This window comes from Gossypium arboreum, chromosome 10 (assembly GCF_025698485.1).
Source record: "Gossypium arboreum isolate Shixiya-1 chromosome 10, ASM2569848v2, whole genome shotgun sequence".
Taxonomy (NCBI): domain Eukaryota; kingdom Viridiplantae; phylum Streptophyta; class Magnoliopsida; order Malvales; family Malvaceae; genus Gossypium; species Gossypium arboreum.
The window spans coordinates 19,493,491-19,506,505 of NC_069079.1; the positions used below are offsets into that span (position 1 = coordinate 19,493,491).

General features: G+C 32.7%; 1 protein-coding gene across 1 annotated transcript; it reads right to left on the minus strand.

Moving 5' to 3' along the window:
- Positions 1–214: 214 nt before the first annotated feature.
- On the minus strand, positions 215–1,741 carry LOC108488425 (dof zinc finger protein DOF5.1-like). The gene has a single exon (XM_017792704.2). It carries the CDS (start codon positions 1,532–1,534, stop codon positions 584–586), a length of 951 nt encoding a protein of 316 aa, XP_017648193.1. The 5' UTR covers positions 1,535–1,741; the 3' UTR covers positions 215–583.
- Between the last annotated feature and the right edge of the window lie 11,274 nt (positions 1,742–13,015).

Here is a 13,015-nt window from a genome sequence, read left to right on the forward strand (position 1 = left end):
TTATGGCAACACTTGCACTAAAGCCTGCTTCAAACCTTATTTCGTAGCTAGAGAATCTTCAATCTTTCATATGCAACCCACCAGTTGATGACACGCACCTTTTTAGTTTATGAAAATTCATAAACTGAAACCCTAAAAAAGCTTTTGAGTTAATTAATATTTAATCACCACACTAAAGTTAAAGCCATGTGTCTGGTTATTCTCTTCTGAATAATTTGTATGGTTAAGAAAAGCAAACTCAACAAGTTTCATTGTCTTATCTCTTTTGTTGAACTTCAGCCCTTTACATACGATAATGGTTTTCTTTGTCAAATGTCACCTTTTTAAACATTACAGTGATGGATACATCCAACGAAAAATCGAAAACTGTAACAAAACATATAACATTTTTCATCTCTTTTAGAAACTTGTTCTACATCCTTGGAACACGCTCATGAGTTAAATAATTAAACACACCTAAAAGAGAAAGAAAAAGAAAGAAAAGAAACAACCTGATGCACTACGAAAGAAGAACCGATGGACAACACTTTTAGCTTATATAAAAAAAAAAAAGGTGAGATTAAACGAAAGGTAAAGGGTTATTTTAAGGATATGCACCATTAGTTGTTGGAAGATCAGACCACGATGATGAAAATGCCGGATTCCAGTAACCCAATTCTCCCCCAGCAACTGGAGCTGACTCCAAAATGGATGTTGATGAAGAAGAAGCGACATTGCTTAGAATTACTGCTGAAGTATCAGAGTAATAACTTGATGATGATTTGAGCCTTTGATACAGTTCTTGAATACCTGTGTTTTGAACTTCACCTACAAGGAACCCATTATTATTCTGTTGTTGTTGAGCGTGGTGTTGATTATTTTTCCAGAAAGGGTTAACGAGATCCAAGCCTAGGGTTCGAGCATTTAGTGCAGCAGCTGCAACCACTGGTTCATTCATCACTTGAGATCCAAGCAAACTCACTTCTTCCTTAATACTAACAGGGTTAGACAATGTGTTAGGCTTAGGGTTTAGGGTAGCTCTCATTGAGGTTAGATTGGATAGAAGATGGGAAGTCTGGGCCGCTGAAGTCCAAAGAATTGGAGTAGACTGAAGCTCATGATCGAACCCAGATCTTCCAATTTCAGAAACTACTGTTTTCATCTTGGAAGAACTTGATTTCCCCAGAGATGTTGAAACACCAGTAGTGCTTTTGTTTTTCCTACACCCACCACCAATAGGAACGTTTCTGAGAGCTCCTCCTTTGGTCCAATACCGACGGCAAGTCTTGCAAAAGTGACGAGGCTGAGTGAGGTTGTAGTTGTTGTAATAGCAGAACTTTGTGTTGGAGGAATCACACCTGGGGCACCTCAAATTCTGGTGATGATTCTCCGGATTCGATGAATTAGTGGTCGATGAAGTCGTCGCCGAAGAAGAAGAAGACGATGGTGATGGAGAAGAAGTGGGGGTTCCTTCCAAAATGCTTCCATTGATGGAGATCTTCCTCTCCCCTCCAAAGTTTAAGCAAGAAGAACCTCCAAGGAGTTCTTGAATCATCTTTTTGTAGATCTAAAACAATCCAAAAGAAAAAGCAAAGAAGCTAGGTGAGTGTTTTCTTTTGAGTTAGTGGGTGAAAAGCTAAAGTAGGAATGGCTTTGGGAGTTTCAGTTGAATTTGGGTTTGGTTAATTTGGCTGTTTATGTGGGTGCAAATGAATACAGGATAAGCCCCCGGGACTCTTTAATATATAGCCTCTACAAATAAAATAAAAATGCTTACTTTAGTGCCTATCTCTCTCAAAAGCAAGTGGGTTTTTGGAGGGAAGTGAAATGGAAGTTTAGTTTATTATTTTGTGGGAATCATATTTTAAATAAATTATATTTGGGAAAAAATGGGGGTGCATAGGTTAATATCTTGTTATATCATAGGCCAGTATAAGGTATGTTGCTATAAATAGACCCACACTCACTTTAATAATTAGCTAACCATTCTGAAAATTGAATCCCTTTCTATCAATCATTTTTTCTTGTGGGTGTTTTTAATAATTCAACTATCCAATTCTACTAATTATTTTTTTATGCATTAAATTGACAAATGATTATTTGTAATCAAGTTTCCTAAAAGAAGAAGCTTGGTTGGGGTTTTAGGGCTGAAAATCCATGATTACCAGTTCAAAGGAAAGACTAATGACATTGAAGAGCGTGTAAAGTGGAATTCCCCACCTCCAACCACAATGCCACTCATGGCCCTCCCTGCCCCAGCCTGCTTCCATCATTTCCAATTACATTTCTTCATGCCTTACATTTTATCTTAATTCGAATTTATAAATCAAACTGATATTTCGATTCATCAAATACAAATATTTCAAATATATAATTTCTCTTGCAAGAAATGTAGAGCCCTGAAATCATCTGTCATGCTATCAAAAAGTTGGACATTCGTGGATGAATTCGTATAAAGAAAGAAAATGGCCTTTAAAGATAAGATTTGTATCGTTCAAGCAATACTTGTGTACTAGACACCTGGTTCTCTGCCTATTTGGATATTTACATGTATTCCCACTTAATCCATAATCAAGTATAAAAAGGAGTAAATATTGACATAATATCATAACATTGAAAATCAAATCCCTATACTTTATCAATTTTCTTATACCTACAAATAATGTTAAAATTTTTTCTTATACCTACTTAATGTTAAAAAAAAAAATCTGATATTGACAGTCAAATCTTCCATTCTCCATCTCCATCCAATGTAAAATATATATAACTTTATTGTACTTAAATACTAATTTTAATATTAAATGTAATTAATAATTAATGAAATTATAGGTTAAGCTTGGTGGTTCAATTCGGTTTTTATTGGTTAAATTTGTTTATCAGTTTAACCAATAAATGAGTAATTTTATCATATAAAACGTAATATAAGTTACTTGCTTTCATTTGATGGAACAAGCTAATCGGTAAAAGTACGATGATTGTATTAATTGTGATATTATACTTTGCTTTCTTTATTAATAAAATGGGTAAATTAAATTAAAGAGTAAATTGATTATTCAATTAAAATTATATATTAAAATTAATTTATATATATATATCAAGATGAAGTACACGTGAAATACCACGTGTAATTGTCTAGTTACTTCATTAGTCACGCCAATTTTAATTGTTAAAATAGATATTCTTTTTTTTTTACAAAGACTAATTTTCTATTGAATTAAATATATAAAGATTAATTTACGCAATTTTTAAATAAAAATAAAATACAATTTAAATCAACTCCTGCTCTCTCGACCTTTATAATCTCATTAATTCCATCTCCATGAAGTCATTAACAAGTAGATTGTAACAAAATTTGTATAACAAAAATGACAAAATAAACAGATTGGTGTATTTTTGTTCTTTTACGGAGCAAAAAGGATCTGATAAACAACAAAAAATCCAACGAACTAAATATGACAGACAGATTGATTTGATTGCTTTAATTGTCTGAATTGGGTCACAGTTAAGTAGGAAGTCACGGTGAAATTTCGCACAAGAAAAGGCACAAATTAGAAGGATTGATAGTTACTACACGACAATTTACAAATCAAACTCGGAACTGATCCAAACCAAAACTTACATGAAATTGACGAATAGTTATCGTCTGTTACAAACAATGATTGTCTGAAAACAGTTTTGTGTCTTAAACATGAAGTATCGATCAATGGTTTTACAAAATGGAAGCTTTTAATCACGTAAGTATAGGAAAGGCTTTGGAAAGAAGATGAAATTGGGTGAAAATGAAAGATTGAGAGAGATGGAAATGGCGGGGTCTACATGTTTCAAGTTTCTCCAACCATTTGTCAATCACCATTTTCACCATCTTAAAATTGTATCAATTGTCAAGAAACGAATCTTTTAATTATCAACTTGTGGGATACAATGTGTAAATTACTAATTTATAATTTGGCATTACCTAACCCCTAACTATAATTGTAACAAAGTCTAGGGCACGTCCAATCTCTTATCGACTTGATCAATGATGCTTTCAATAATCTAAAAAGATGGTGGGTTTCTTGGTTATAAAATTACCACAAAATCTCGTCTGCTATATTTTAGATTGTATTTTAATTTTTTTAATTGAAATATAGTAAACTATTTCTTATACGTTAGATAAAAGTAAAATAACTCTTCCGTTAAAATTTGTTGTTTATATATAAAGTATAATACTAAATTTAGCCCTCAACCTTTAAACATTTATACAATTTGACCCCTACTATTTTGTTAAAGGTGATGTAGTGATTATGCATAGGTATGATATGTGATCCACCGTAATTTAATGTGACAAATTAAACTTTCTCGGTATAGTTAAAGAACTTATTCTCAAGTAAACTAGTGTCTTTTTCGTAGCTTTTCGTAATTTTTAAAATTTCATGTAATAAGTTTAAATGCTTTACTTTTACTCATTTTGAGCCACAAATTGGCCGGTAATGCCATTAGGGGTCCTAACTTTTGGTTGAGTGATGTAAAGACGTGTTGGAGGCTGAAAACGAGTGAGAACGACACCGAAGAAGAGGGCATTGCGATATCCAAACTTTGGAATCGCGATACCTCCAACAGACTCGAGACTGGAAACCACCCTTTAGTGGTATCGCGATATCCTCTTTTTTGGTATCGCGATATCCTCTTCTTTGTATCGCGATATTTATAGCGTAAAGGGACAAAATTGGACAAAAAGGGTAATCTTATCCACCCGAAGCACCAATCATTGAAGGTCCATTCAATGGTATTTTAGGCACTGATACGCTATAAAAGTAACATATTTTAATCCAATTCTTAATGCATTTTTGGATGATTAATTATGCAAATTAGTGAATTTGATACTCCTAATCTCTTAAAATCATGTTTCTATATTTAGGAGAATATTTGGGAGCAAAAAGGGTGAAAAATGAGCCAAAATCAGACAAATAGATCTATTTTCAGGATCCACACGGCATGGGCATTTTCATACGGGTTGGACACACACTCATCTGCCAGCCCGTGTTGATTTTGCACCCTGCTTCCCAAATTCGCGAAAAAACCCAATTTTTAGGCTTTCTGAGCATTCTAAAGTCTATAAATACCCATTAGAAAAAAGATATAAGGGGGCAATCAGAGAAGATCGAAGAAAACACTCAAAGAACACCATCAAAATCAACTCGGAATTGGATCTCCATCAAGATCATATATCTCCTTTTAATTTCTTTCTAAGTGTTATTGAGTTTCTTTATGTCCTGTGGTTATTTTGACTTTGAGATGCTTTCATTCAAGATTATGAACTAATTCCCTAGATACCTAGGGAGGATGAAAACTATGATGAATCATTTTATTTAATTTTTGTTTTTACGCGGTAAATACTTGATTTTTGTTATCAATTATGTATGCTTATTTCTTGTTTTAATATTTTCAAGATATTAATTCATGTTTAATGTGCTTATTTCAGTGGAGGAAAAGTCTCTGTCTAATAGTAAATCAAGCATAATTGAGTGGAGTTGCATGCAATCCTATAAATAAGACAACATAAATCAACCGGATTAGAATCAAATCTAATAGGGGAATCCATAAATCAAGTTAATGCAACAATAGGGGTTTTAATTAGAAAGAGATTTCAATTAATCAACCTAGAGTCAGTTGTTCTTACTCTCAAAAGAGATATTAACATAATTTAGGGATTTCTACGGATCAAGACACAAGTTAATAAATTGTTTAATTCAGATTCATAATAATAGGTGGAGTCTAGGTGGATTCTTTCCTAGGTATTGTCTATCTCATTGGTTAATATTCGATTGTTTTCTTGATTCATTCTCTATTGCGTTCTTAGTTAAATTAGCTTAGTAAATTTTAGATTAAAACACATTACTCCAGTTTGTCGGTTAAATAATAGAAAAATAGTAATTACTAATACTTTTAGTTCTCGTGGATACAATATTGTCTACTCACCATAGCTATACTATTGTTCGATAGGTGTGTTTGCCTTTGTCGTATTTATAATTAGTTTAGTGACCATCAGACACACAAATTAGGTCAGCATAGCTACTATATCAACCAAAATTTGGTTTAGAGAAAAAAAAAAGGCCACATTAGAGTAGTTTTAGCTTAGGGTTTTTTTTAGTTTCTCTTAGTTTTTCTTTCTCTTCTTCTAAGACTTTTTTATTTTCATTTACTTAGTTGTAGATTTTAAATTTTCCAACAAATTTTCTTCTTGTTTTAGTTGTTTTAGTGTTAGCTAAGTTAGTTATCACTGTAGCTTAAGTTTATTTGCACTTTCAGTCCCTATACATTGGTTGTAAGACATTTTTAGGTTCAGTTTAATGTATGTCAATTCCTTTCATTTTTTACCTGTTAAAGTTTGTTCCTTTTATGTTTATTTCTTTAGATTTTCTTGTTGAATGTTTTTTTTACATGTCTTTTAGATTTTCTTATATAAAAAAATCTTAACTTTTATATTTTTCTCTAGCTTTACTTTAATGGCTTATTTGCTTTTTATTTTCATGGTTGTTAGATTTATTTTCATTATGAGTAGCTAAACTTTTAAAGGGATTGGTTAATTGAGATATGGTGAGCTGATTTTTGGATGAAGGACCAAATTGTAATAAATTGTACTAATTTGAATAAAATTAAAAATTTAGGATTAACGACACTAGGGGAACATTTAGGCAAGTGAGACCGAGAGGAGATCTTGTTTGGCACCAATTCAATAGTTCCTGGTTAACCGGGAGATCGAGAGATAATTTGGATTAATTTATCTAACTTGGTAAAGTGGAGGCCAGTAGGTAAAATGGAGCCATTTTGGGAGTTTAAGCTATTTGGATCCCTAATTCAAGGATTACTGAACCACATCAATGTCAACCAACCACCTTTTGTTATTTAATTGTTAATTTTATAAATTTACATGTTTTACAATTTAGTCCTTGTTAGCTAAATAGTAAAGTAGATTCACTTCTCTTAATTTTATGTTTTGCCATAATGTAGCTTTTTGCAATTAGTTGGTTAGACTCTTTATTTTACACACACATTATTTAGAAATTGTTCAGTCCATGATTCTCATGGGTTCTATCCTTAGAACACTCTAGTGTTCTATTGTAGCACTACAAATATTACAACTGACCTGTCACACTTACAATAAAGCACGATAATTATATCTTATTTTATTTTCCAAGTGTTGATCTCATATCTCTTTCTCGTCGATCGAGAGAGAGGCAGTCAAGTTGTTGGCGCTATTGTTAGGGAATCGACATTTGATTGAACTATTTTTATCTCCATTGTGTGTACTTAGGGAGATAATCGATAAAAGTCGAAGTTACAGATACAATTTTGTTTTTATTTGTTTTGCAATTTTTGGTTAATTTGTTTCACTCTTTTGTGCTTGTAGGAGGCATTGTATGACTTGGACCTGTATTGGTGTCTAACAATTTGAGCCGAAACTAAAACGTATCATCATACACGCGATGAGGGTACAACCTTCGAGGGACACCCAACCTCCACAAAGAGACCAGCCCATCGAAAATTCGCAAGTAAAAATTCAACAACCACCACACCCACAAAGAGACTAGCCAATCGAAAATCTACTTCAAACTCATGCTTTATAATTGCCCATATCATGGATTGCAAGATTAGTTACAGCTTCATGTTTTTTATAATGGGTTGGATGAAAATTTACACCTAATTTCTAATGGAGTGTTCGTGGGGCATTCATGTCAAAGACATATGTCGAGGCTTGCCAACTCATCGAGGATATGGCAATGAATTCTTATAAAGCCAAAAAATTGACTGTGAATGCAATCGATAGCGATGACAAGTATCAATAAGTCCTCAAAAGGCTCAATCAATTAGAGATGAGTTCGGCCAAGGTGCAAGTTCAAAATCAGTCCTTTCTAACCTATTCTAATGTAGGACATAATAGTGAAGGTGCTATGTCAGGCAATGCTAATGAAAGTAACCAAATAGAGGTTAACTATCTAATAAAAGTAACCAAATAGAGGTTAACTATGTAGAGAATAGAGGATATAATGGGTTTTTTTACTAATTTAATAAAAAAACCCCCAAAATAATACAAACATAAAATTATTTACCAAAATGGTACATGTAGGGTTGTGACCACCCTACTTTTTTGACAACAGTTAAAAAAATATTAGTTTTAAAAAAAATAAACTGTTAAAAAAAGAGAGAGAGGAGGATGTGCCAGAGGCGGCACCAGTTGTTGACGTGGCACAGGCAGTACCCACTCCCCCAAACCCTCTATTTAAGCCATCAATGTTAAACGAAGGCACACACCAGTAAAAATAATTGGGAAGAAGAGAGGGAGAAGAGAAGAAAGAAAGAAAAAATAATTTTTCCAAAAAAAATTACAGTAGAGAGAGGAGAAGAGAAGAAAGAAAATGTATCTTCTTTTTGTTATTTTTAAATAGAATAGATTATGATAAGAAAAATTTATTTTGTTAGTATTATATAGTTTGTTTAGTGTTATTTTTATGTTTTGTTTTAAAAGTTATTTTGTTTATTGTGATTTTTAGTAAGTTTTGTATTTAGATTAATTATGTGTTTATTGTGAATGTTATGTTTTAAATTTTTTAATATATTTGAAAGTTTTATGTTAGTAAAATTATTATAAAGTAATTGTTAATTAGTGATAACAACTGAAAATATTTCATTATACATATTGTTAGAAATGACAACATATTTGGTATTGCCTGATGAGATAAATAACTTTAGCACAAAGAGAGAAAGTTGATAAGATGATGAGAGAAGTGCAAGATTACAGAATGAAACCAGAAGAAGACATTGTTCAACACCTTATTACCGTAAAATGAAAGAAGCAAAAAGTGTTGTGGAAGGGTCATGAAATGATTAGAAAGAATAAAGTGCAATACTTAACTTTTAGAGGGACATTAATAGAACGGGAGCCTCAAATAAATCTCGACGAACTTTGGAAGACATCTGTACCACGAACCTATTGGAATCTAGTTATAAACTTCGTGAAGTTTATAATCTCTTATAGAGCAAGGAAAATAGCGAGACAAAATATAGGTTCACGAAAGTTGACTGGGAAGCAAAATGTGTTTGACAAACCATTGATGGATAAATTAGTTGTTAGGAAATTACCAAGAGAACTTGTATATTCAATACTCGTTATAAAGATTGAAGAGCCAGAAGATCCCGAGGAATTTCTAAATTGGATTGTAAAAGTTGAATATGAAGAGAATCAAGATTTCTAAATTGGATTGTAAAGAATTTCCCAGATGAAGATACAGGATCGGAGATGGAAGAAAACGTAGAACTGAATTTAAGTGGTTAAATGTAAAGATAAATGTTGTTCATGTACAAAATGGGAACTGAAAAAGTCTGAGCTTATGAATGAAAAAAATTGCATATTGATTAATTAATTTTTTATTTCAGTAATTTATTTGTTGTTCGAAATTGTTTTGAGAAATATTGTTTATTTTTTAACAGATTTAGTATTGAAGATGAATAATCAGTTTTCCGTATGCGTTTATTTCGATGGAATCATCTTGACAACAACCGTTGGATGCATATTTGAATTTCGGCAATAAATAGCAATGAGATTTAATAGAAATGTCTTGTTGGATGATATGAAGGGAATGATTAACGTAAAAATTGTTAGATGTTGTGGGAGAAGGATCTCAAAACTTTTCTACAAGTTTCCAATTTCGACAGTGATGCATGATATTCGCAACAGGTTTTAGAGATTTATAAATGGAATATTTTCGAGACTAACTTATTATCACGATTAAGGCAAGTGTACCTATCGAACAGTAGTATGTTCAGCAAGACCGAATTGTCGAACCCAAAGGAACTACGAGTACTAGTATTTACTTCTTTTTTTATTATCTAGCCTAAAATTTAAGAGGTTTGGTTGTCTAAACTAATTACTAACTAAGAATGCACAGAAAGAAAAACTTGGGAAAATACTTTTGGGAAAATTCGATGGATTGAGACAATACCTAAGGACAAATCCACCTAGACTTCACTTGTTATTTGACTCAAATCGATTTATTTATTCATTTGACTTGATCCGTAGAAATCCCTAAGTTATATTATTATCTCTCTCGAGACTAATAACGTCTAACCCTAGGTTGAAGAATTGAAATCTCTTTCTAATTAACACCCTAGAATTGCATTAACTCGATCTATGGATTACCTTATTAGGTTTCACCCTAATCTGCCAAAATCTTGTCACTTTATCTCTAGGCGCGCAATTAACTCCGTTTAATTATGACAAATTTACTCTTAGACAGGGTCTATTCCTCCTCTGAATAATAGCTTAACTTGAATCAATATCCTGGAATATCAAAACAAGAATTAAGAACACATAATTAAGAACAAGTCAAATATTTATCATACAATTCAGATAATAATAACAAGATCTGTCTTAGGTTTCATTCCCCTTAGGTATTTAGGGGTTTAGTTCATACTTATGAAATAAAACATCTCAAAAGCATAAAGATAACAAAACAAAAGAAACGCAAAACTCCTGAAGGAACTTGAAGGGAGATCTCCAGTCTTGATGATGAATCCGGCTCTTGAGATGGATTAATCGACTTTCCTTGAGTAATTCCTTGCTTCCTACTCTGCATCCCTTTTCCTAAGTGCCTTCTCAAGTTTTTAAATAGCCTTTGGAATGCCCAAGAGCCCTCAAAATTAGCCTTTTCCGAATTGGACTAAACTTGGGTTCGGCAGGGTGGTCGCGATTTTCGTGACAGGTAAGTTTTAAATATTTATAATTAATCGTTCTTGAAACTAACTATTATCACGATGCAGACAAGTGTACTTATCGAAAAGTAGTATAGTTTTAGTAAGACCGTATTGTCAAACCTAAAGGAACTAAAAGTACTAGTAATGGCCGTATTTTTATTATCTAGCCTAAAAATAGGGGGTTTTCTTTTAACTAACTAATTATCTAAACTAAGAATTAGCGGAAAGTAGAATTGGGGGATTACTTTTGGAAAACGATTGAATTAAGACAATACCCAAAGAAAAATCCACCTAGACTTTACTTGTTATTCTTGCTCCGAATCAGACAATTTATTCATTTAACTTGTTCGTAGAGATCCCTAAGTTATGTTATTATCCCTATTCAAGACTAATAACGTCTAATCTCTAGATTGAATAATTGAGACCTTTATCTAATTAACACCCTAGGGTTGCATTAACTTGATCTATGGATCCCCTTATTAGGTTTCAACCTAATCCGGCAAAATCTTGCCATCCTATGTCTAGGCGTACAAACAACTCCGCTTAATTATGACAAATGTACTCTTAGACAGGGTCTATTCCTCCTCTGAATAAGAGCTTATCTTGAATCAGTATCCCGGGATATCAAAACAAGAATTAAGAACACATAATTAAGAACAAGTTAAATATTTATCATACAATTCAGAAAATAATAACAAGATTCGTCTTAGGTTTCATTCCCCTTAGGTATTTAGGGGATTTAGTTCATAACTAAAAAAGAAAACATCTTAGAAGAATAACGAATACAAAACATAAAGAAAACCCAAAACTCCTTAGGGAAGTTGAGGGGAGATCTTCAATCTTGATGATGAAACCGACTTCTGAGATGGATCAATTGGCTTCTTTCGAGTAATTCCTTCCTTCCTCTCCGTGCCTCCCCTTTTTCTCTTTCTTTAAGGCGTATTTATAGGCTTTAGAATGCCTAAAAACCCTCAAAATTAGCCTTTTTCGAATTGGACTCAACTTGGGCTCGGCAGGGACACGCCCGTGTGAATCGTACTTCGAATTTGCCAAATTGACATGGTCGTATGGCCTGCCCGTGTGAGGAAGTTCAGGCCGTGTTGATTTTGTACTTTGGCCTATTTTCTCCGTTTTTGGCCCGTTTCTCGTTCCTTTCGCTCTCCTATGCTCTTCTAAGTATAAAACATGAAATTAAGGCATTAGAAGCATCAAATTCACCAATTCTAAGGAAAAATCATCTATAAAATGTGTTAAACATGGGGTAAAAATATGTATAAATTATGGTTTATCAAATACCCCCGCACTTAAGCATTTGCTTGTCCTCAAGCAAAACCCTCAACTCACAATCAAAATAAATTCTTCTTAACTTATAATTCCTATTAATAATATCTCAAAATAATCCATAAGTAATCATACATTGAGAATTTGATTGAAAGAACATAAAAGTTCTAAAACATTCCAAGTTGAGTATTTTATCATGAAAGCATAAGTGTCTCCCCTCATCTAAGTAATTACCTTTGACTCAAAATATCACAGAGTTTCACATCCTCACTAAATATTCACTCAAATCACTAAAGGTTTTTAAGGACAATACATGAAGCACTTAATAGTCAATAATAAAAAGTCATTACCATAGGCTTGCATGAAAATCTAATCTCCACCACTATATATTGAAATGAACATCAAGGAAAAGGTCTTTAAAGGGTTGTAACGTGGCTTTGGTCCGAGGGTGTAGTCACAAGCTGAAAGAAAAGGTTAGAATCAAGACTGAATTGAAAAATTTCCTAACTAGAAAAAGTAATTAAACATCAATTGAGTACAAGTGAGCTTCTTCTCAGAAGATGGAATTTAGATACTGCGGCTCAACATTACCAAATTACTACTAATATGTAAGTATGAATGTTTTTTTTAGAGTAAGTCAAATACATAGAAGAGAAAAATATAGCTAAGCAATTAGTTCAAATCAAATCTCGACAAAAATAGGGATCAAATTAGGGGATTTCAACAATAATGGTTTATGGGTTAATATTGAGGGTAAATTAATCAATGGCTTGTTAGGCTCAAAAGGGGTTTACTAAGGGTTAATTATGACGGTAGGCTTTTTTGGAGTGAGTGGGTTAAACCTAAGTACCTTTATCATTTTGACATATCAAATCAAATGGTGTGGTTTCGACATGCATAGTCAAGCAAGTTCTAGAATAACAATTCAATACTGATGCACTCAAAGCAACAATAAAAGTGAGCATGAAAGAAATAGTAGATGCTCTAAAGGCTCAAAATCTCACAAAAATTATAGCTTTTTGAT

Excerpts from the sequence above, each read along its gene's own strand:
- LOC108488425 (XM_017792704.2), bottom strand. The coding sequence starts at position 1,534 with ATGATTCAAGAACTCCTTGGAGGTTCTTCTTGCTTAAACTTTGGAGGG.